The sequence below is a fragment of the Coptis chinensis genome, chromosome 6 (assembly GCF_015680905.1).
Source record: "Coptis chinensis isolate HL-2020 chromosome 6, ASM1568090v1, whole genome shotgun sequence".
NCBI classification, from domain to species: domain Eukaryota; kingdom Viridiplantae; phylum Streptophyta; class Magnoliopsida; order Ranunculales; family Ranunculaceae; genus Coptis; species Coptis chinensis.
Genome location: NC_141461.1, coordinates 78717644 through 78743610, shown reverse-complemented (window position 1 = coordinate 78743610; position 25967 = coordinate 78717644). Strand labels below are relative to the sequence as shown.

The 25967-nt window shown below is 38.2% G+C and overlaps 2 protein-coding genes and 1 long non-coding RNA gene across 4 annotated transcripts; 1 reads left to right on the top strand and 2 right to left on the bottom strand.

The window, feature by feature from the left end:
- Nucleotides 1-10832: 10832 nt before the first annotated feature.
- LOC147494649 (uncharacterized) lies at nt 10833-11315 on the bottom strand. The gene has a single exon (XM_086568197.1). The coding sequence runs from the start codon at nt 11313-11315 to the stop codon at nt 10833-10835; it is 483 nt and encodes a 160-aa protein (XP_086424323.1).
- A 22-nt stretch (nt 11316-11337) lies between these two features.
- On the bottom strand, nt 11338-12370 carry LOC147494648 (uncharacterized). Its single transcript, XM_086568196.1, has 2 exons — nt 12347-12370; nt 11338-12174 (listed from the first exon to the last, which is right to left on the bottom strand). Exons 1-2 carry the CDS (start codon nt 12368-12370, stop codon nt 11338-11340), a joined length of 861 nt encoding a protein of 286 aa, XP_086424322.1.
- A 1697-nt stretch (nt 12371-14067) lies between these two features.
- On the top strand, nt 14068-21733 carry LOC147494647 (uncharacterized). Of its 2 annotated transcripts, none has more exons than XR_015200097.1 (3): nt 14068-14093; nt 14182-14237; nt 21585-21733. It is a non-coding gene; the product is annotated as an uncharacterized LOC147494647 (long non-coding RNA). The 2 variants fall into 2 exon arrangements; XR_015200098.1 differs by having other exon boundaries at nt 21582-21733.
- The last annotated feature ends 4234 nt before the right edge of the window (nt 21734-25967 follow it).

Genomic DNA, 25967 nt, shown 5'->3' with positions numbered 1-25967 from the left:
CGCTCAGCTTCCAGTAACTTGGGCGCAGGTGCGCTCCACTTGGGCGAGAGTCGCGCTCAGTGCAAATTTTTTTTCGGAAGTTTTCAATGCTGAAACGGACAACCACAGTATGAATCAAACAAGGGTGGGTGGCTGAAATGGGACTTTAAGAAAAGTACTTACACTACGAAAACAATGCGAAAGTGAAACTAAGATGGCAGCGGCGCCATTTGATAAACATAAAATTGAATAGTTTACCTACGAAATGAACGATGAACTCAAAACGTAAGTAAACTAAAACTTTCTTATGAGCCTATATTTTATCAAAGATTCTACTCTCAATCCTATGAGATATAATGGAGTAGAGTGATTCATTCCACTCCTAGTCCTTCCGTGCATGCTGTGTTCTCTACGTATAAGTGCTTTTAACTCTAAAGTCTAATGAGAGATTTACGAAGTGGCAACTAGACTACGATGCAACTACCCACAAGATGTAACTAGTCGATTATCAGAACAACTATGGGAATGCTACGTTGATTCGATGATAAGGAGTTAGAGGGGGGATTGATTCCACCTTAACTCGACTTAATCCTATTAACGGCATTTAATCGTCAGAATCCGAATTTGAATCGCCGCTTCGAACAATATGGTTTCTCCTAATCCCTAATTACACATGGCATTTCTACCAATTCATAACTAGTATGTGAACGATTAAACCAATTCTCATGGTGAACTAATCGTTTCTAGATTGGAAAGGAAATTACGACGACTCTACGATAATCGGAGTCAAGCTTTCATCAAGGCTTCTCAACCCCCTCAATGGAGGTTTAGCCGAGAATCATTACGCAATTATTTTCGATTAAATTAAAACTAAACATAATACAAAGAATTTAAATTTACTAATCTAAATTAAACAATAATTAAAATCTAATTAATAACTAAGAATTGAATAACAAGTAATAAATGAAATCAGGTCTAACACAATGTAAATGACAAGAATCGAAATTGACAAATAGCTATTTTTTTTATCAAACTAATTAAGAATAATGATTCTAAGAGTTTAATCTAAAACAAGAATTGGATTTGAAACTAAACTTAATTAATTAAAAACAATTAAATCTAGATCTAGAAGCTATTCTAATGGTTACTTTCTATTCTAAGCTACCTTTATTTTCTAACCTAACTATCTACCATTAACAAAGAGTTAAGCTTTGGTTTTTATACTTTCAGATCCAAAAATCGTGCATGGGCTTGGAGCCATGTTTTGGGCTAGAGAATCAGGCCCAAAACCCAATTCTTTCAGTCCAAAAAGGCCTCTTCAACTGCAGTTGGCTTCAATAGACTTTTCGTCCACTTCTGCTCCTCTGATTGGATCAAGGCTTAGACCATTGGAAAGATCTTTCCGAGTCGGTCGTTTTAACATAAGGTAGGCCCCATTCCGAGGTCTAAGTCCAAAGATATGGCCTTCGGAAGTTCTACTAACTTCGAGTAGTGTTTCTGCCCGCGTCGACTTTTCAGCTTTTGACCGAGCTTTAGAAAGGCTTTGTCTTCTTGAATCTTGGCCTTTAATCACGGAACTCCTTAGTAACCGACCTTTGCTCCTTTATCTCGCTAAAGTGGCACATTTCTGCACATAATGGACTTTGAAGCCTGAAATGCATAAAAACACGTGATCAGTGTTAACTCTTAATTATTACTCACATAATTGGTCTAATAGTATGACTGTTACAGGGTTAAAACTACAGTTTTGGGCTCTTATCAATATACTTCCCCAACCTTGGAATACAGCTCACCTAAAGCGATTTTATCAATAAGTTTTTCTTTTGCGCTCTCCAAATACATTAGTCGATATAAGTAAAGTTTCATCAACATTTCAAGTATTGATGTCATTTTTTGCATTACATAAGTATAATGCATCTCACTACGCAACCCGACCTACGTCACCACAATGTCAGGTCGTACATTAAAGGCAGAGTCTACAACGACTCAACAACAACGACACAGTGGTTATATTTCAATCAATTCAAACAATGTCCCCCAAAAGGACCTTAAATCAACTTAACACCAACACCAGAGTTAAATATGATTTAACTGTAATTGCCACTCAAAGGCTAATTATCAGACAAATACAATCCAGGGGACCCCCAAAAGGACCCCAAGTCAACTTACGACCTCACAAAAGTGTTAAGTTAGACTAAAATATAATGGCCACTCAAAGGCTAATTATATCAATCAAAAGTTCATCCAAAAGGAACGAATCAGGGCGTACACCTAGGGACAAGGCGAAACCTAGGTACCAACCACGCAAATATATCAGGTCGTACGCAAACACTTTACGACCTATAACAAATCAGACGACCTAGCAAAGTCAAGCAATTCATCAATACGACTACGATGCAACACAGGTTGTCCATCAACAAATCAAAAACAACAGAACAATCACATGCATGCTTCAAGCAAAATTCCAACAAGTAAGTAATTTAAGTATTGCTAATTACATACAATTTCAGTTAGATACATGAGGCCCCCAAGTTATCCTAGAAAAACGACCTCAGTATCCCCATCATAAAAATATAAAGTGTATCAATATCAGTATCAGTATCAACTCGAGCAAAAAGAGAATATTGTTCAAACACTTCAACCACATCACAAACATCAATCAAACAAGAAGAGGCTCAAACAACACATGTTACTTGATCAACATTCAAAGGCTCTAAGGGCCTACTTTCTTCACCCACCGAGCCACTAGCTAGATCAGCAACAACTTCAGAAACATCAGAGACAGCAACAACAGGAGGCACAACTGGAGGAACCGCTGGAGTAGAACCTAGGTCGGTTGGCAAGTCAGATCGTCCACCAAGATTCTCACGCTTAGTATCTTCAATGGAACATTAATCGCTGGCCCCACTTTCAACTGCCATCTTCAGGAGCTCATACCTACGATCTAGCTCCAGATAATCATCTACTAGAACAAGGTATCTCCACTCTCCACCAAATTAACCAGGTTATTATATTTAGTTTCAGCTCGTTCAGTAATGGATCGTAACTTCTTGCACTCGGCAGCCCATTGCTGAACCTCCAACTTTGTAGAGTCAATAGAGGGTTGCAAGAGAGCTACTTTCCCACCTAACTCTTGCACCTAAGCCCTCAGCCCTACAACCTCAGCCCTCTCCACTTGCTGCTCACCCACCAGCTTGCTGCAAGTTTGCCTACTAGCATCCAACTCCTTCTTGTAATGATCAGAAATAGAAGCCATCTCCTTCAGCTCCCTGTACATTGCCAGAACCTAACAAACAAGAGAACAAATATAGATATCAGATTGGGTCAAAATCGACAAAACCCAAAAGAAGCAAGCTCAGAACGGAAGAACACTCACATAGTAGAAAGACCGGTCCATCTCCAGCAAGTTCACTTCCAGACCCTTATTTTCCAGCTTACGCCTATCCCCATCAAACGCAATACTCTCCAGCAATGTCCCACCAACCAACTTGGACTTAAAGCTACAATCACCATTCTCCACAAACTTCTTTAGCCCACTAACAGGGTCTTCATACACAACTATCCTGTCCAGAACAACACTTTCACTCTTCTTACTTGGGTACATACTTCCTGACCCCTTGCACTGTTCAGCAACAGGCTCAGCCTCATCAACTTTCTTCTTTCCATGGGCCTCAGCCACCCCATCATCAGTAGCCAAATCAATCAGGTTTATTTTCTTCAGATGAACCCGACCTGAAAATGTACAACCCTCACCAAGACTAGATCGTTCCTCAGACTCAGTTTGGGCCCTCTTAGCCCCCTCCGACTCAACCACTTCAGAATGCCTCTTCAGATTAAGCTTCCAGAACGAAGTGGGAGCATCACCCTCCCCACCAGCACTTACATCACCCGCATCTCCATAAGAGAAGCAAGTGGATGAAGAACGATCTGCATCACCAGAGGAGAAGCGGTTGGATGCAGAGCGTGCCACATCCCCCAGCTCAGAATGTTGGGACGCCAAGCGATTTGTGTCACCCAACTCAGAACATTGTGATGACAAACGATTTGCGTCACCCAACTCAGAGCGTCTGGATTGCGTCACTCCTCCAGCCATCCTCACTGCCCCAGAACGGTTTTCAGCAGATCCTCCAGCCGACCTAGCCGCCCCAGAACGACAATTACCAGCACCTCCAACCCTTTTCCCTCCAAAAATAGGTGCTTTCTTTTGGCTCTCCCTCTCCATAACAGATTCTGAGCTAGAATCAGAGATAACAACCGCAGCTTTGCGAGCCCTCGCCTTTTGCTCCAGCCTCTTACGGTTGATCTTCTCTCCTCTGCGCCTCTTAAAATAATGCGCAACCTCCCCTAACAACGCTTGTTTCTCCTCCAAGCTCAAATAAGCAAACCTTTCAATAACACCAGCCTTAGTATGAAAATGAATATTGATCTCTACAAAAACAAATGAAATAAATCAGAACGTCCAAATTATGATATATTATACACACATTACGACCTAAAACAAATGACCTACCAAGCAACTTTATAACCTAATTTTCAATCTCTATACCAGGAGGACAATATCTACCCATAGCCAACAACGGTCTATGACTCCAGTCCTCCTTACTCACCCCCACGATAACAGGAGACTTCCCCTTAAAGACATGAAAACCGAAATTCATAGCACCCGACCTCCTCTCAACAAAGTGCTCCATCACATCCGATAAACAGACAAGTCCAACACATGGAGAATCCTCTAGCTGTTCCCCACGAACTGACAAAGGGCTTTCCCCAAAAAGTTCAACACCTCCACAGTAAGACGGGAAAAAAGACAATCTCATCCCAGCCTTTAACTGTCCATAGCAAACGACTACTCCTCCACCCCAAGGAACGTAGTCACTATGAAACAAATTCCTCTCTCCCCTCAGGTCATACATGGCCAGGTCGGACTCCACCCAACCAAACTCCTCCCTCAAAGATGCATAGCAATCCTCCAACTTAGGCTTCCTCACATCCACCGTCTCCAACGATGAAGCCGATGAAGCCTTATCACCACTACACACCCTCTCCTCAACTTCTTCATCACTTACCGTTCTCTCTCTCCATTCATCAACTTCCACCTCACCACTCAAGTTATCACTGGTAGCAGACATTAAGAGATCTAAAAATAACGAAAAAGAAAGTTTTGCAAGATCAAAAGACGCACCTAATACCGAAGAAGGAAAAAGTTTTTTTTGTTTTTCTCTTTTCTTTTTTCTTTCGCTCTGGGTTTTTCTCTTTGTCTAGAATGAGAACTGAGCAACCGAAATCCCAAAGTCAAAAACCCCTCAACTGCCCCAAAACACCTCGAGAACACAAAAACATTTCGTGTTCCCAAAACCTAAATCATTACTCGCCTACAAATCGCCGTAATTTTGGGCCACGAATCCAGCCCAAATAGTTCCCGCACATTCTCCAAAACCTAAATTCAAAACAAAACAGCTGTCGGACACGTGTTTTAAAATCTTTACTTTTGTGTGCTATCTTTGAACTGTAGGCTGGGAGTCGCTGCAGACAGTGGTGGGGCAGACCTCCTGTGTCTTTGAAGCTAAGAACGCTAGACTGTCTGCATCATGGCCCAAAATATCGCCGAGATATCCGATATCTTGCCGATATATCTCGGTAAATTAGTACACCGATATCGATATTTCCGATATATATCCACCGAATATTGAACCCCTTTTTTTCCGAGATATATCGGAATTTCCGATATGAAACTTTATATCGCCGATATAATCGACATTTTCGATATAATCAATATATATCGGTTGACTTTTTGACCATTTTTAAATATAAATCCGATATTTCCAATATATTTCCGATATATTTCCGATATTTCTGATATTATATGTCCGATATTTTAAATAGTTTGGACTGGTCACCAAAAAAACCGATATATCCGATATATCTCGGTTTTTGGGTACACCGATATATTAACCGATATCGAAATTTTGGGCCTTGGTCTGCATATCTGTTATCTTTCCTGGGAATGTGCTCCAATGAGAACGTTTTGAACGATGGCAGACGGCGCCCAAAAAGTGACGTGTTGCTAAAATTAGAGTAGAATCAAAAGATAATATTGGTCTTTCTCTAGACAAAAAACACGCTAAAGAAAAAGTCTGGAGTCCAATTTCTTGGTTATTAATCAGCCGAGCAAACAAACATGCATGTTAGTGCTCATAACAACGTAACTACATTAATTTTACACAACCTTACTCGAGTGCAAAAATAATTATGACACACAAAGTACACTCAGATTTCAGAAATCAATGCAATAAACACAGATTCAGCCTGCAGTACTTTAGGTTTGGGTCGGATTTGCAGCGTCCAAAACGGATGCAAATGTTACAATTTTGTTGTTAAGCGTGAATTCTACGGCGCATCGAGATTTTTTCATTTGCCTTCAAGTCTTCAACAAATCTTTGTAGCACCTGAAAAATAGACTAGGGATTATATGCAGTCTCTCTTGGTTTCAGAAAGGCATAGTTATGGCAAGTAGTTGTTGTGTGCTACTGTGTTGTTTTACATACTACTATGGCTACCAATGCGTCTCTCTTGCGATTCAAGTCAGTGTGCAAATCATGGTACTCTTTCATCGAACTAAGACTGTCATTTTCTTTATAAGTGTGCAAATCAGGATAATTCTGATAATCATCTCATCATTTTGGATGCTAATAATTTAATGGACATTAACGTTCCATGTTACTCACTTAACTTTTGTTTACTCTCTGGTACCAACTACCAACTGTTCAAATATTTAGAGTTACCATACCGTTTTAACGAGCCACTTCAATTTTCAACAATAATAGCTTATTGTAAAGGAATAGTTTGTCTAGATCATGACAACCAAGATATTTCTCTATGGAACTCTACAACAAAACAATTCAGACGTCTTCCAAAATCGTCTGTCCCACTTTCGGAGCTTATGAATGGCGGCGTGGATATATTTTTTGGATTTGGTTATGATGTTAAAACTGATGATTACAAAGTGGTAAGAGTTATTGTAGAAGATTACCATAATTCGCAAAGGAGTCCAATTGAGTTGTACATCTTATATACCGATTCTTGGAGACCGATTGACTGTGTATTGCCTTTTGCTGTTGTGGACAAGCATCCTAGAGCACGCTTCTAGAATGGAATTTATTGTTGCATGGGGAGAGAAAATGGATCGTCTAATAACTCAATCCTTTCATTTGATTTTACCACTGAGGCTTTCGGAACTATGTCAGTGCCGGATGTTTATCATATTGATAACAATTCTTATCTGATGATGTTAGCCCTGTTAAACGAAAAAATTGCTTGCATGGTTTCACTGGGTTTTTCATTGGGAAAGGTTCCTTGGCACTTTGAAGTATGGGTATTGAATGAATATGGTGTAAAAGAGTCTTGGACAAAACTGTACACGATAGTGTTAGAGTACCACTTCTTTCCTTGTGGGGTTTTTGTTAATGGAAAGATAGTATGGTGGAAGAGGGGCAGTGTTACTGGAGAACCAATGCTGTGCTTGTGGGATCCTATTGCCCAAGAATAAGAGAACCTTCCATGCCAAGACATTTTGACTAATATTCTAGAGGTTGCTGTCTACAAAGAGAGCCTAGTCTCTATCAAACGCGCAAATGTTTGAACTAATAGGGCGAGTGATTTTTTTCTTATTAAGCATTTTTGCTTTGGATCAGATCTTAGTTTTTGTCTGCCATCTTAAATGCTCTAATCTCTAGTGCTCACATTTATGCTCTGGGGCTGTGTAGGACTTGGCTGAAAATTGTCAGCCACCAGCTTTGGATTTCGCTGTGCTCAAGCTTGGTAACTGTTCTTGTCCATTAGATCTGCATGTTATTTTACTTATATACGTTATAATTTTCTTAAATATATCCTGTGTCTAAGCTTGGATTTATGTTTGTTCAAACATATATTATTTTGGCTTTATACAAATCATTGTGTGGTTGGCTGAAGGTCCTGTTTGATCGGAACTTTGCAGTTCTTTTAGTAAGAGCTGAGAGAGTCACTTTGGTTCATAATGTATATTACTGTTATACTTAGGCATTTAAAAATCTCGGTGTTTCACCGTGACTTCTAGCTGTTTTGTCCACTGGCATAGTCATGTGTTATTAGACATATCTCTGCTTTGCGGATAATGTAATTTTTATGTATGAACAAAGTAACTTATCTCTCCTTTGTATTCAGTGTTATTTTATATTTTGGACAGAGTTAGATATATTGGAGTGAGTTTTTGTTTCGTTTTAACTTTTTGAAAGTTTGTTGTTTTCCTTGTGTCTGGTTTCGGTTTTGTTTATCTGTTCATTTCCATTTCTTGTTCTGTTTTGTGGGTTTTTCGCATTAGGCGCCAAATCCAGAATCTGCATATTCTGGTTTGGGTGTCGAGCTAGAGTTCTTGCTACAACACAATTACTTTTTACATATTCAAAGAAGAAGTGAGAGAAAGAAAGAAGGGAAAACACTAGATTTCTGAAACGAACGAAGGATCAGTTTTCAGAGTGTACTAATGTTTTTTCCATTCCTAGGAAGGCAGGAACACGTCATTATTTCCTTGCTCAAAGGCATGTCGTCGACAGGGGCGGATCAAAGGCAGGCTACTACAGCCCACCCCAAGTTTGTCAAGAAAAAAAAATAGTAGTAATAGTATAGTATATAATTCAATCAAAAAAGAAAATAGTAATGTAAATTAGTAGTAGCAGCCCACCTAGATTGGAAATCCTGGATCCACCATGGACGATATTAAGCCATTGTGAAATATTTCCACTCTGCACACTTTCCTGTGAAGTCGGTTCCTTTTTGCCTGCGGGATTTTGTAAGTATCCTTAGTGTGCCTCCAACAAGTGAGCCAACATCCCCCGACAGTTGCAGCATTTGCTGGTTTTTGTGTTTGGCACCAGGTTTAGAAGTGAGTAGCAATGTGTTTTTTTAGGAGAAATTGAACAAGTTGATATGAATAGTGAGCACGTTCTCAGGCAATGCATTCCTTTCTGCCTGAATTGTGTAACGGTGGGAGGAGACGGGTCAGGGCTCGGGGGTTTAGGAGCAAAATCTGCTTGGAACTATCACAATTCATTTTAAGCTGCCGTGATGTTCATTTTACTTACAAGGACTCTTAGGTGGTGTTCATTTTAAAACATTTCAACATTCAACAAGATTATTTTACCTCAAAACTTTGGATAGGACAAGGAGAAGAGAGTCTCTCTCTCTTTCACACACACACATATACACACTCACACTGTCACACACAAGGATGGAGGCAGGAGGGATGAGGAGGGCAGCTTCAATTCGTATCTTTGCGTGTATATGTTCTGCCAAATGAGACAGTACTATCTTTCCTCAGATAACACATACACATTGCCATTGGTTGCATCTCAGTGCCGTTAGGGATTGCATATTCTTATTTTCTCCTAATGGCTTTCTTTTGGCCTCCATTTGCATCTCCTGAAGTGTTTTTACCTGAAACTTCGGTTGCAAATTTGCGATTTTTATTTAAGTTTTAATTTTTAATTTGTTAAGGTCAGCATGTTAACCTAAGGGGGGTTTGGAATACTGAATTTTTGGTGGCCTGTTTTGCAGGTTGAAGATTTAATGGTGATCCAAATGTTACGAAAAATAAGAGCTTCAGTCAAAGGCTAGGAGATGTGTTCACGTACAGTACACCAATTAGACATATTTTTCTCATTCAATGACTATAAAAAATAGGGTTCTTTGTATTCTTCTACTTTCATTAGCTGCATACAATTAGACATTGTTTATGAAGTTAGCTAGAGGTCGAACCTTAGTCACACAAACCGTGTGAATTGCCTATCGCTCCCGCTCTAAAACCTCGTTCTCACGATTTAAGTGCCAATTCGCCATAAAACTGCGCTCTGAGATTTTTAAAACCGCGCTCTCTGAAATCTCAACGAAAATCGCCTCTTTCCTTCAACAAAAAAGATTGAGAACTACCTTAGAACTTATTTTAGGTCTATTTACAAGAAGTTTCAGTTGAAAGGAGTAGTATTTGGGTCGAGATGATAAAAAAAATTAAGCTTTGTGTTCACTAGTTTACATGACTTCTAGCACTGTGTTCTTGGCAACAGTGGCGGAGCTAGGAAAGTAAGTGAGGGTGAGCCGGCCAGACAAAAACCAAGCATACAAAAAAAATAAAAATAAAAAAAAACATATATTATATATATTAATGTATTAGAAAAAAAAATCAAATCTAAACAAGTACTTGTTCATAGTTGTCCTCGGCGGCCTTCTTTTTCGTCATCCTTCTTCATCTTCTGGAAGCGTTGTAAGATCAATTCGGTATCAATACTATCAAAAACTTCTTTTTCAATGTATGTTATTAAACAATCATTCAACCACTCATCCGCCATCCGATTGCACAAACGATTCTTTATGATATTCATAGCAGAAAATGCCCTCTCCACAGTGGTAGTAGCAACAGGTAAAATCAGCGCCAACTTAATCAACAAATAAACAAGAGGGTACACAATGTCTTTCTTCGTCTCAACCATTTTTTTGGCTAGGCCGCTAATTCCATTTACTTCACCAAACGTAGTATCGGAACGCACATCAATGATATAATTCTTAAGCTGATCCGCTAATTCCATCTGATCTATCTCTGAAAAATCATCGGGATAAAGTCGAGCAAAACGGATCAACTTTTGCTTATCGAAAGCAACAAACGATTCACTAGGATCAAGACATGCCATACAAAGAAGTAATTATGTGTTTGCTTCATTAAACCGGTCGTTTAACTCTTGAATTTGCAAATCAATACAGTGATAGAATAATCCAACACGATAGTAATGTAAATTGGTGTTTCCTTCTGCTCTTCGTCGAGACCTCCCTCAAGCCATATACCTCTCTTCCATATTTGGAACAACCACATCATGTTTAACACATAGTGAAGAAACTTCAGTCAGGAGACTATCCCACCCATCATCTTTCATCGCCTGTAAGCGTACCTTTGTTATTTTAACAAGAGCCATGGCATGGACAATGTCTTGATCTTCACGCTGCAATGCCTTTGACAAATCATTGCTAATTCCTAGTATCGCTTTCATCAAATGCAAATTGAAGATAAATTTAAAAGACTGCACTGAATCTAATAATCCGTAAGCCTCACCTCTTTGTTCCGAGCTTGAACCATTTTCCGCTACATTATCAAGCACATCAACTACTGAACCATAAGTGGTTATCATGCCAAGAAGTGTATAATAGTGTGAGCCCCATCGAGTGTCACTAGATCGTTTAAGACTAGTCTCTTGATTCAACCCTTTGCCACTTGAAATTTCTCCACTTTGTAACGCTACAAAAACTTTAGCCTTCATTGCATCGGCGAACATATCTAAATTAAACACATGATGCTCCAACGATTTTTACCACATTAGAGAGAATACTAAAAAGGTTAGCGATTGACTCATGGTTCTTTGCAACTACTACAAGGGCTAACTGAAGCTGATGGGCAAAACAATGAACATAAAATGCAGACTCATTCTCCTTCATTACAAGTGCTTTTAGGCCATTCAAATCATCTTGCATATTGCTGGCCCCATCATACCCTTGTCCACGCAGTCTAGATATGCTCAACCCATGCTTGGAGAACAACTCATCGATTGCCTTTTTAAGTGTTAATGCACTAGTTTCCTTAACATGCACAACTCCAAAAAATCTCTCAATCACACAACATTTCTTATCAACATAATGCAAAACAACTACCATTTGCTCCTTAATTGATATATCACGTGCTTCATCAACTAAAATAGCAAACAATGAATTTCCATAATCTTTTAGAATAGCATTTATAGTTTCCACAACAGCCGAATTCACAATATCTTTTTGGATATCAGGCGATGTCAATTTCCGATTTTTAGAAGCATTATCAAGAACTTTCTTAATGACTTCGTTATGATCTTTCAGAAACCGTATAAGTTCAAGAAAATTACCTTTATTGATCGACTCATCTGACTCATCATGACCACGGAAAGCTAAACCTTGTCTCAAAAGAAACCTAATGCAATCAGTTATTACAGTTAGGTGTATTCGATAATCCCTTCGAACTTGGTCAGATTGTCTCTGAAGAAATGTCTCGATATGCTGCTCTTGATTTAACAAAGCATGTGCTGCCCTATAAGCAATATTATGAGCACTATTTGGTCCTCCAACGCGTGCTCCTTTAATTTGGTTTTTCTTTCCCAATTAGTAAACCCCCTATGAGAAAAAACATCCCCACCTCCTTGTGCCCCCTTATTAGGTTTAAAGAGATAACAATATAGACAAAATGCGGCACCCTCGTGAATACTATATTCCAACCAACTAAACTCCTCATACCACTCAATCTGAAAGTGTCGGATTCTCTTACCTCTTGTTCTTGGAGGAAAAGCATGATTAGGCTGGCAAGGAGCCCTAAGCAAATATGCTCTTCTCACCGAGTCTTGATCATTAGGATGATAATCTGAAATCTTTTTCCTCAGTGCAGGGTCTCCCTGAAGACTAGACAAGTCAAGTTCTTCACGATTTTCACGTTGAACCCGCTTTGACGTGGGTTGTTCAACACCACCATCCTCAATTTCTTGGTGACTTCGCTTTGAGGAGGATCCTACTTCAACATTGGCAACAATATTTGTTTTATTAGGTGGTTGAGTAGGTTGAGTGGGTAACGACTTTCCCTTGATCAAATACTTTAACATATCTATTTAAACAATTAAAATAAACTATTAATCAACTGAATTGAAATTGCACTAATTAAAATAAACTACCAATGTTATTATGATATTCACAAAATTAAATTAAATAAAAATATGTGGTTTAATGAATTCACAAAAAGAATACAAAAAAATTAAAAAACATAGTTTAGGAATCAACTTAATATGAAAAGATAAAAAAATAAGACAAGAAATTTATTAATATTAGGCTTACCTATAAAATTTTAGAAATTATAGATAACTAATTAAAATAATAGAGAGAAAGATAAAACTGTGGAAAAGTAGGTACTTGCGTAGTGGGTTTTGCTTAAATTTTTGATAAAAAGTCAAACTGGAGTAAGATATTTTTGTTTCGTTGTTTGTTTCAATTGTTTGGTTTTGGTTTGTGTGCCTGTTTTTTATTTTGTCTTTTGGTCGGTTATAGGTCGTGGGTTTTCAGTTATACTTCGAAGCCAACACTGTTAAGTACTTAAGTGTTAACCCAAGTACTTTAGTACTTTACACAGACACACAGTTAGCTTTTTCGGAGACTGTTCAGTCTTTTTCGGATATGACTAGCTAGCTTTTCGGTTTATGTGAATATGTGAATAGTAGAAAAAAAAAATTTTGCGAAAGTTGAGGGTGAGCCAGGGCGTACCCTGGGCCCCCCTGGCTTCGCCACTGCTTGGCAAACAAAGAGAGGAAGGAGAGAAGAGAGGCGAGTTGGATATTTTATATTAAAAAAAATGATAAAGAACTAAGGATAATGAGTTGGTAGTATTATGTGTTCCTATTTTGACTTTTGACTTATAATTCCTTTGCCCCAATTAATGTTACAAAGTGCACATATGGTGGCTAAGATAGTGTGTTAGTATGTAATGTAACTACTAACAGGCAATATATATGGTAAGTGTAACAATTTCGAAGCAGTGCTCTAATTTCCCCACTTCGTAAGCAATTTTGGATTTGAGTTAGATAAAAATCATTTTACTTTACTACACAAAAACAAGATATTAGTAACGCTCCAGTTTTTTGCTTAGTAACAGTTTTAAAGTGTAACTAGGTTCCTAACGTTTTATAAGCGTTACAATTATATATAAAGTGTTACCTTAATTTTGCCAAATATGAGAATTAATTTGTTACGTTTTAAAATTGTTTGTTTGGACCAAAAAGCGTAAATAAATCGTGAATATTAAATATAACATTAAAATAATAGCTAAATTAGAATTTAAGATTTCTAAATTAAAATTTTCGGTGAGAGGAAAGAAATTTCGGTGAGAGGGAAAGACCAAAATTCTCGCGCTCTTCTCCCCTATTTAAGATTACTAATGAACAGCCCTATTTTCATCGCTTCTCTCATTGAACAAGTTCATTGTTCAACAAGTTTTGGGAGTCAGCACCGGTCGCCGCTGCTGCCGCTATTAGGTAACGTACTTTATGCGTCTTCTTCTTCTATGATTTTCTATGTTTCATCATCTCATATCTCTTTTTCAATTTTTCACACTACTACTAGGTGATATCACAACTAAAATTAACTTGGGTGTTGGTTGGCTACAGTTATAACCAAAGGTGCGATTTTTATTACTTGTGTTATTCATTAAAAAATTCGATTTTTGTGGTTTGATTTTGCTCTTCTATATGTAATTAGTAATTACTTAGTTTAGTTATGTTATGATTTATATTTTTCCTGGTTTGTGGATTGTTAGATTAATATTCATGCTAGCAAACACACACACGGTTTGTATAATGAATACCACCAGTCCTGTTGATGACAAACCCAAACCCAAACTCAACTTCATACGGTTTAAATATCAGACCCAAGAAAGATACGGGTGTGGACAAAAAGGCAACTAATAATAATGTTGCTCTTGAGTTGAAATTGTTGGAGAAATTTCGTGAAGATATAAAAAAGTTTCTAGATGATAAAGGGTTGGAAGAGTTTATAGGTGTTCCGGTTAATGGGTATGGGAAAGCGGTACTTGCTGGGTATGGGTGGTATAGGGAGAGGGATTGGGAAGAATGCGAACGAGATGTTAAGGTTGTTCAAGATAGAGGAGGTGTTTGAAGGTAAAGCTGGTATAGGTTTTGTTCTTGAAACTAACTAATTAAGGTACAAGTTTACCAAAGAGTTTTATTATAACGTTATGAGTGCCAGCAATGAACCTGAGTAACTCCTCTCGACTTAAACCCTAGTTTTTGGTTTCTTCCCTCACCTCAAACAACGCGACGACAATGAAGCTCATCAGGTTTTGATGAAGTTGAACAACGAGACAAATGTCGATCGAGCTTAAGAACGGCACTATTGTTCATGGCACCATCATCGGGATAGATATCGATTATGAATACTCATTTGAAGATGGTTAAACCGACGCTGAAAAGGAAAGAATCCGGTGACTCTTGATCATCCGACCGTGAGGGGCGAGTATTCGCTATTACATTCTCCCGACAAAGATAAACCTTGAGACTTTACTTGGTTGAGGAGACACCTAGGGTCAAGCCAAAGAAACCAACAGCTAGGGAGGCCTATGGGGCGTGGTCGCGCCCGTGGCCATGGGAGGATCAGGACGGGCGACGGCGGTGGTCGCTAGAAATGTTGGACTTCTGCAAATTTTTGCAGGATTTGCTTATGTACAAGAGTGGGCATATGGAGAGATTTGGTGGATGTTAAGGATAGCCAGATTTTTAGTTTACCATTCTTACTTTGTTGAAATGTTTTTAGCTTAAGCCTACTTGGATGGATGCTTAGTAGAATTGTTGAATTGTTTGAACTCATTTCATGTGAATGCATAGTACAATTTGGTTCAAGATCTTGTTTATCTTTTGGCATTTGAAGATTATAACAATTAGAATTGATGATTGGTGATAACCCACATTTCTCTTTTGAGGGAAGGTTCATAGAATGGCCACCTTCTTTGTTTAATGACATTAAAATTCAGATTTGAAGAAAATAGGTGGCCATGGAGTTTCATTTTTCAAAAAAAAAAAAACCCGAACTCCGTTGTTGTTATACTTTACTATATTGACCAAATGTCATCTGTTAGTGTCCTCCCCTTCACCGGTTGAATGATTCTAACACTGGGTCAATATCTCAGCTCTGTCTTGAGTGATTAACAAGGTATGCTCGAACTGAGCTAACAGACTCCCATCTGATGATGTAACAACCGCCGATTATCGCCTCACATAACAGGGATTAAAGCTACCCATTGTCGAAGATTGGTTTGTGGATTGTTAGATTGTTAGCGATGGTGGAGCTAGGGGGGGCGAGGGTGCATACGCTCACCCTGGATTTTAGCAGAAAAATTAGTGTTATTTTTAGAGAGTACTAACTTTACTTATTTACTTTGTTTGGAGTACTCCTTTCCATATATTCAGCCCCGAAAAAGCAGTGATTTGAAAAACAAACCCAGTTTCACCCCTCCATAACTTCCCTCACTTATAGATAAGATAATTTTCATTTTCAGCAAAAAATTTAATGGCGTATATTGTGTTTGAGGGAGTAATTTGGTAGTGAATTAAAAATGAACCCAAATGCTTCTCTAATCTAATCTAATTCCATTTCTTTAATTCAAACTCCCTAAACTCAATCAAACCTTACATTGAAATCCAGAAAACCAGGAGGCATGTTTTAGAAATATTTTTTTCAATCAATCTCTCTCTTTTCTATGGAGTGACAACTGAATAAAAAGAAAAAAAAAATTGGACTGGGAAATATTAATGAGAGGGAGAATCAACAAACAAAGTGGTGGGTTATATAAGTATTTTCGTTTTATTTTGGTGGAACTCTCATTAACATCTCTCAGATTTATTATTTCCATCTTATTCATCTCTCTCAAATTTTTGAAATAATGGCGATAACTTGATTAAAAAAGGTTGCCTTCAAATTGAGAAATGTGACCTTTGGATCTTTGGAAATTGAGAAATTTAACTAATGGTTGGATCTTTTCGTGGTCATAGACACACCTTTAATTTCGGGGTTAATTGAGTTTATCATAAGAAGAGATCGAAATGCAAAATTAGAAAGAACTTTCAAAACAAAATAATTTCTTTGAAAAACAGAAAACAAAGATACGACGGAGAGACAAGAGAACGACGAGCTCTCTAATTTTTAGCATTTTTTCATATTATTTTTTGTATTCTTGTTCGCCTAATAGATGTGGTCTCTACGAGATCGAACTAGCTAATCGTGATGCACACCATCCGACTCTAAACTGAGATAACTAGTAGATGTGTGTCTATGAATTGTGTTTCTACTTTCCTACAAGTTATCTGTCTACGAAGTTGTAGCATTCATTGGCTCACCCTGGAACAAAATCCTGGCTCCGTCACTGATTGTTAGTAGTATCTAACTCCTTTTTTTTTTTAGTTTGATAGCGTGGATAGGGTTTTCTAGAGTTCATGCTGGAATGGGTTGAATATTTAAACAAAGAATAACCCATGTCTTGTTTCTGGTAACTGTGGGTTTTAAAAGATAAAATATGAACTAGTACACAAAGTATCTCTTTTTGAAATTCAGACTCATATTTGAAGCAAGTTCAAAATTTTCAAACTTGTATCGAAGTGATTTGACAGTCCGCATCCTATTGGCTGAGCCTTTGGAATAAAATCTACAATGAACTACATGAGTTTGTATATATGTGCAAACCGATAGCATATATTTATATTTTTAAGACTGAATTTCAGGCAATTATCTTGATGTAGAGTGTATGATGTTGGGGAAATGAGAAGTCTTTTATTTTGTCTTGCATTTTGTGCTTATATGTTATAATGCCTTCAAAGTAAAGCGTTTGAAATCAGTCCACACTTAATCCTTCCAGTGCCAAGTAGTTCGTATCTAATTGTGTTTACCAATTGAAGTACATCTGATCATGTTTAGCAATTTAATGGTTAAAATGTAGGCACCGTTTAGCTTGTTTACCGAGATAGTTCAATATTTATAGAACGTTATGCATCAAATTTTCATAAAACGAGATAGTGCTAAAAGCCGGGCTAGTAGGAAATGACATTGACCCTATCACTTGTTCCTTGTGTTTACTTGATGTGCTACTTGCGAATGTCTCAACCGATTCCAAAAGATTGGATGAATGAAAATGACAGACTTGGGAGTGTGTATAGGCAGGGGTTTCGATTTTATTCTATTAAGCTAGTGGCAAAGGCTAAACGTCGACCATTAATGTGTCCTTGCCCATGTAACAAATGTCGAAATAGGAAAAGGTTTGCATATGATATAGTTAGAAAACATTTGATTCATAATGGTATAGAATCAACACATCGTGTATGGGTTTTACATGGTGAGAACCCATATAAGGATCGAATGGTAAACCGAGTTGAAGAAGAAAATAGTGAGAAAGGACTAGGGATAGGGAATTTTGTTGATGTTGCTTATGGCATGCATGAAGAATTAGTGGGTGATTTGAGTGGAGGCGATGGAAGTCAAGACGAAGATGTTGAACCACCTATTGTTCTAGAACCTGATTTGGGTAAGAGGTACAATGAATATAAGAAAAAAGCAGAAGAAAAATTATACCCCTCATGTGAGGCTCCCCCGCCACAACCCTTTCAGCGGTATGTGGACCTCCATAACTTGAAGAAGCAGATAATTGGTCGGGAAATAGTGTGACCGCTTTTGTCTTTGTTGAAAATGTGGTTGCGGATGGAAACACTTTGCCTTCTAAGTATCCCGCAATGAAGGCAATGTTGAAAGATCCGGGAATGAAAGCCGAAAGTGCATAGATGCATGTGAAAATAATTGTATGCTATATTATAAGATCGAAGCCGATTTGACAAAGTGTCCTCAATGTGAAACGCCTAGGTACAAAGTAAAGGAGGGAAATCGGGAAAAGAAACAAACAAAAGAGGCGAAAAAAGTATTGAGACATTTCCCTTTGATTCCTAGACTTAAAAGGTTGTACACTATATCATGGATAGCACGTGAAATGACGTGGCACAGTAGAGGCGACACCTTCTTGAATTATATGAGGCATCCAATCGACTTCGCCTGATGGAAGACATGTAAAGATGATTGGCCAGATTTTGCTAAGGAAGGGCGTAATGTTTGGCTTGGAATTGCAACTGATGGATTCAATCCACGTGGTGTTCAATCCACTGGTTATAGTTGTTGGCCTGTTTTCGTGGTGCCTTATAATCTGCCACCGTCTTTGTGCATGAAATCTGAGTTCCATATGATGTCGTTGTTAATACCTGGGCCGAAGGCACCGAGTCAAAACATCGATGTATTCTTTAGACCACTAGTTGATGAGTTACAACAGTTATGGAAAGAAGGGGTGGCGACTTATGACATGCACAAATAGGAGCATTTTACTTTGAGGGCTATGTTGATGTGGGGCATTCATGATTTACCAGCGTATGGCAATTTATCAGGCTGTGTAACACATGGTTACAAAGCCTGTCCTATTTGTGGTGATGAAACTCCGTCTATGCATCTTTGGAACGCAAGGAAGATCGTTTATACAAATTACCGGATGTTTCTTAAATCTGATCACCCATTTAGGCAAGGCAAGTACTTAGGAGTTAAGACAAAAGAGTTAAACCCTCCTCCGCCAAGGTTAAAGGGAGAAGTAATTGAGAAAATGTTAAGTCGTGTCCATTATGTACCTGGGAAAGTATTAAAAGGTACCAAACGGAGTATAGATGATGTAGATGTGGTTGCTATTGGAGATGATGAAGATGATGAAGATTATGAAGTTACTGAAGCATGGTATAAGAGGTCTATTCTCTTTGAACTGGAATATTGGCCGAAGCATAAAATTCGACATCTTATTGACGTGATGCACGATGAGAAGAACGTGGCAGAACACATAATAAATGCGATTCTTGACAAGAAAGACAAAACAAAGGATACATTCTCAGCACACGAGGATTTGAAGAAAATGGGGATTCATAGTGGTCAATGGATGCAAACAGACCCAATCACAGGGAGATCTGTTAAACCAAAGGCCCCATTTGTTTTGAATAAAGATGAGAAGCTTAAGTTCTGCACAATTTTGAAGAATTTGAAGCTTCCTACAGGTTTTTCATCGAACTTAAAAAACATTGTCACTTTGAGTCCTCCTGGTTTGCTTACAATGAAATCACATGACTATCACGTGATTATGTGTTGCTTGCTTCCAGTTTTGCTTCAGCACGCTTTTCCAAAACACCGCGATTTGCATAGAGCTATTCATCAGATTAGCTTATTTTTTAATCTTCTATGTTCGAAAGTTTTAATCCGAAAGGAAATCCAAGATGCCAAATACATGGTTGCAGAGGCATTGTGTGTATTGGAAAAGTATTTTCCAACCGCTTTCTTTGATATCAGCATCCACCTCTTGGTGCATTTGGCTGATGAAGGGCTGATTTGTGGACCTGTGTATCCTAGGTGGATGTATCCATTTGAACGGTATGTAAAATGCCTTTACTTTTATTTTTTATTTAGTGGCAATTATTATCGACGAAACTACAAAGTACAATTTTGGTTTTGTTTATTTTAATAGGGCAATGAAGGAGTGTAAAAATATTCCGAGCAATAAACGTTATGTTGAAGGCTCCATTGCGGAGTCCTATATTGTTTCGAAGTCATTAGGTATGCTATGGAGTACATGCCAAATTCTCGGGATGGAAATCACAAAGCTACTCGTGAGGCATTTCTAGATGAAGATGGAGAGTATAGTGATGAGGGGCCTATACTTGAGGGTAAAACTGTGATCCTAGGCAAGGAACAATGGATACAAATCCATAGGTGGGTTCTTTTTCGACTCGACATCGAAAAGCTTGATGAACATTACAGGTTTGATTGTTTTTGATAGATTTGACTCAAACATTTACTAGTCTAAAAAGTCGTAATAAATAGTTGTGTCAAACTGTATAAACAAATTGTAGTGAATATCGCGGCCTTGCAAGCAACCGCGACGCGAGGTAAGAAAAGGGGTAGCAAAGACAGAAGTGGAGATACAGACTGAGTTTATTGTGTGGTTATATGACAAGGTATTGTTTTATATATAATTTAGTTTAGTAGGATATTACAATTAGTATTTTAATTTTATCTTTCTAATTGTCATTTTTTTTACTTCATAGTTGTTGGTTGCAAAAGACACAAATTGTGACTTATGGCGATTTGTCCAAGGACCATTGTTCAAAGCTAAAACATATAAAAAGTACCGTGTTAATGGTTTTGTGTTCTCTACTAGGTCGCATGACGAAACAGTTTCCACACAAGATAGTGGTGTTTGCATGAAAGCAATCACTACGTTTACGTCGAGTAGGAAAGACAAAAATCCTATTGATGCATCGACTAAGTGGTATGGGGTTATCAAACAGATAATAGAGTTGGACTATACGACCTTCCAGCATGTTGTCTTTTACTGCAATTGGGTGAGGGTGGAGGACAAGACCAATGGTTATAAACTTTGTCCAAATTCTAATTTGGTGATGGTTAATCTCAATAGGCTAAAGAGTGTTGATCAATACTTTGATGAGCGGTGATTCTTGCTTACGAGGCTAGTCGGTGTTTTACTCGGAGGATTTGAGAAATCCTAACTGGTGGGTAGTCATAAATTCGCCTAGGCGATTGACAAGTCGAGTTGATGAACTAGATGCACCAACTGACTTCCAATCTATTCTTGAGGACCAACCTAATTTGCAGCCGTTGATGGAAAGTCTAACCTGATTGTAATAGTTGCACTCTCATATTGTGAGATTTTTAGTTGCATGCGAACTTCTCATTTTCTACTTTTAAATATATAAACTCTTTCTATTTTGAAGTTTGTCTGTGCAGTTGGGTGAAAGGTGTGTTTGAGTTGTTTTTTTATCTTTTTTTTTAATCAAGAATAGTCTCTATAAATGTATACTTTTGAACTTTGTCATTTTTTTGTGGTATCCTAATTTTACCTATTTGTTCTAACATTTTTTGTCATATAGTAGGCTATTTAATAATGGCACTAGGTCAATCTCAATCTATTGCTTCCCAGCCATCGAGTTCAGTCCCACTTCCATCTCATAATTCAACTTCAGACTCTCACACATCTCAGCCTTCGGGAAACTCACCAACGATTACCAAGTTACCTATAGAGTTCGATGATGAGGATGGCGTCATTTGTGGTCCCTAACCATGCCAAATGGAATACCCAGGTTGGTATTTATGTTCGATCTCGTATTCCAATTCATTACAAGGATTGGAGGAAAATAGATGGAAGCTTTAAGGATAATGTTTGGAATAAATTAAAGGTAAGATTTACATGTACTTTAATTTCGATGATAGCATCCATTATTCTTGAATATTAGTATGTTTTTCAAGTCCTATATCTACATGTTGTCCAGCCCTATGTATGGAAATTTACTTAATATGAAATAAACAAAAGTCACTTTGTTCATGTAGGAAGAATTTGAGCCTAATGTTCCCCAAGCAATGGCACGCCGAGAAGTTGAAAAGGACTTTCCCCAAAAGTTCAGATCAGCAAAGTATGCCCTACGGAAAGAAATTTTGCGTAAGTGCGGGAGCGTGGAAGAAGCTATTGCAGCATGCCCAGATGGTAAGGACCCAAATCATTGGGCTATGTTTGTTAGAAATGAGAGTACTGCTGAAGTGAGAGCTAGAAACGCAAAGAATGCAGAGAATGCCAAAAGAATATATATCGACATACTAATGGGCGGGACACATATGCCCATAAACCGGATAAAATGGTAGGTGTCTATTCTTGCACTAACGATTTCTTATCACGTTATGCTAACAACTATTAAGGATTTTTTTGTAGGATAAAGAAGATCCTAGCGAGAAAACATGGACGGGTAGATAGTTGGAAAAAAGGACATGAGCGTCGTGATGGAACTATATTAGCGAGTGCTCAGACCCATTATGTAAGTTTTAATAACATTGAAGCTTGAACTTAGCTGTGTGTTGGTATTGTATATAGACTATGTTGCATATTGTATTACTCATATCGGTGGTTAATATTGTAGGAACAAGTGGAGGCTTCTCATAAAAGAAGAAAAGAAGCAAGCGCGGGTGGTGAGGGCGTTGTAATGGAAGTAGACTTCGATAATGATGATGAGTTGTCTGAAGTCTTTGGGCCCGACAAAGGGAGTAGAACTCGTGGAATCAGCTCCAACAAGTCTAAGAAGCAATTGCAACGTACAGGTATTGCCAAGGCATTATTGCAGCAAGTAAACTCTTCATCCAATTTTGAGTTGAAGGGGGAAATGAATGAGATGAAGTCTTCCTTAGTTAATGTCATGGGCGTGTTAAAAGTGAGTTTGCAGTTTGCACTTGTGCTTTATTGCATACAATATCATTATGTATAACTAATTGTTACTATAAATTATGTCAGGATGTACTTAAGGCTGTCAAAAGCAATGGAACACCGACTGTTCAACCACCGTGCAGCCAAACAACACCAGAAACTGAAGTCAGTTCCAGTTATATTCGTCACTCGACTCAACAAAACTTGATGAATATGTTTGTAAATTTGAATCCTCCTTCTGGGACGCTTGGTTCTTCACCAAATGTATCTTTATTAGATAGGGATGGTGTAGTGGTTGCTAAGGGGTATGTCATGACAGAGACAGCTGGAGATTGCAATGGCGTAAAAGTTCTCGCAGTGAAAAAAAAGTCTACATAGAGGAAGTCTTGGTTGGTGATGCTCTTGTTTTTACGATGGGCCCCAAGATGGAGTTAGATTTTTGGATGGCTTTAGTGCAGGAGGTCCTTTAATTTGGCTCGAGTCAAGGATGCAGTTTTCTTAATAAGTTGTTTGGGATATGCAAACTTTCTGAACTTGGAATTTTTCAGTATGGTTTGGTTACTTTATGTTTTGAATGTCGTTTGTTTTTTATTTAATATGGATGTCATAGTGACTTGACAAACTTATGGCCTTTTTTTGGTATGGATGAGTATTGACTTTAATATGTTAAATACTATATCTATTTATTAAATTTGATTGCAGTATATGTATGCTTGTTTGCTTAGCAGGTTGAAGAAAGTACTAACCCATTTTTAACTCCGCCTGTGCAAATCAATATAATTGGTTTGCACTGCCGGTCCCAAGCCCGGATAAAGGAGGAGGGAGGATGGTGGAGCCTTGGACTGTTTCCTGCAAACGCTATAAAGAGAAGAAGGAAGAAGTGGAGCCAGAGGGCAGAGGCTGATCCAGAACGAGATCAAAGGACTGTATTTGCGTATCAGGTACCTGGTTTATTTTCCAATTCATGTTTATGCTTATTTTTATCATTTTTTCTACTCAATTCTCAGAGTTTAAGCTTTGTTTGACAGATTTCTTTGAAGGCAGATGAAAAAGACGTGTTTCAATTCTTTTCAAGGGCTGGCAAGGTTAGTAGGGGTGCTCTTTTTTAGCATATCATATTACCTCTTAATATAGTGGATCGTAAATATTTTCAGAGTGTTCATTTAAGATCATTTCCAATTTACTGGATTACAAATTGAATAGTTTGTCCTATATTGGTTAAGTGAATATTCGAATAGAGAGCATGATTTAATGGCAGCAATCTCTATGGCAACAAATTGAGTGGAAGTATCCCACCTGGTTTTGAAAGACTTGAGAGCATGACGTCTTTGTGAGTCCTGTTATTCAACAATTTTTCGTAGTTCAGAATGTTGTCCTTTTAACAGCTGTACTCTCTTTTTTGCTCTAAGTTCTGTCATGGATACTACTACAGTATCGTATAATCAAAACCAGTTGTGGAATGAAAACCATTTGGATATGATAGGACTTGATGCACTTGACCTTGCTGGTCTAGAGGAAAATCTACGGGTTTTTTCACATAATTGTAACTTCAATGAACATAGTTTTTCTGCTCTCACTAACATGGGTATGAACATTTCCCCTTATTATGAGATGGTGGATCACCAATTTGAAGCGAGTCCGTCGGTGGACCGATCGAGAAAAGTTTGTATGGATTTTTAAACTTTCCCACGAGTGCAAGTTACACAAAGCACTTGGTCCATCTCTCCAAAGAAAGTTGCAATGATTATCCGTGGATCCCAAATGGCTCGGTGATGATGTGCGTAGCGACTCAATTTGCAATACAAATTTCACCGGAAGTAGGGAGCCATCACCGGGTATCCAATGGATTTATTTTGAAAAAAAGGAGATGCAGATAATCTATTGGATGCAATGGTTTCATATATGTGTGATGCTTCGGGGATATTGCATCGGTTAGATCCAATAGTATCGATCACCTACAAGCTCCTCGGGACAGATTGATGCTTCTTGCCAAACGCAAATGAGTCAATCGAATCGCGGTCGGTTGGGAGAAAATGATTCAGTCCATGGAGCTCGGTAAGAACTGGTTTTGTTTCCGGACGGGGAAAGATCTTACAAAGTGTCCATCTAAATCTTCACTGAAAGGATCGAGAGCTAATTTGATTGCCGAAGAACAAGAAATGGGTTTTGGGTGTATTCTATCTAGGAAGGATACCAAGCCATGCCACATTGGCCAAAAGAAGGCTAGGAATAGTGATGTTCAAAAGCCAAGACCGAGGGATAGACAGTTGATCCAAGATTGAGTTAAGGAGCTACGAGAGCTTGTCCCAAATGGTGGAAAGGTGTATACTTGTTTTATAGTAGTATATCCTCTGTTCTCTGCTGTGGTTTTACCGACTTTTCTGCCTTTTGCTTTCAAGTAATTCACATTTTTTCTTCCGTGGATGAAACAATTGTAGCATTGATTCTTTGTTGGATCAAACCATAAAGCACATCTTTGTTTCTAAGAAGTGTTACTAACCGAAATGAGAAGTTAAAGCGGTGTGTATATCTGAGATGTAAGTTCTTTCCGCCTAAAAAGCATTCTTCTTTTTTCCCACCTAGGTGGAATGTAATTTATTAACTACGATCAACTCCAAATCTGAAAACAACAATCTCTGCGGGCTTAGTGGCAAAGATGCGACCGCACAATCCACCTCCATTTTCTCTGAAGGAGCTCGGACAAACCGGGTTGGATATGACCCCGAAATCAACTCCTACCCAAAGTGGCGGTTTCTCAACCTTATTCACACATCTTTGCCTTCAATCATAGCTCCTAGAACTTCAGTTGGCTCGATGAAAGAGGATGTTAGAGTGCAGTTTGGTATGTTATATGTTTTGAAGGCCGATGATATTGCAATATTCTAATAGAAAAACTACTTGTCATTTTGAAAGTCATGAAATTAGAGAGTGAACATATTTGAACCAGTTTTTCTTGATGCTATTAGGTTCTTTTAAGTGAATTTTGTGAAGCCACCATCTTTAGAAGTTTAGCAACTGCGATCAACGTTACCGCACCGAGTCCCGTTCTTTTCACTATTGCCTAAGC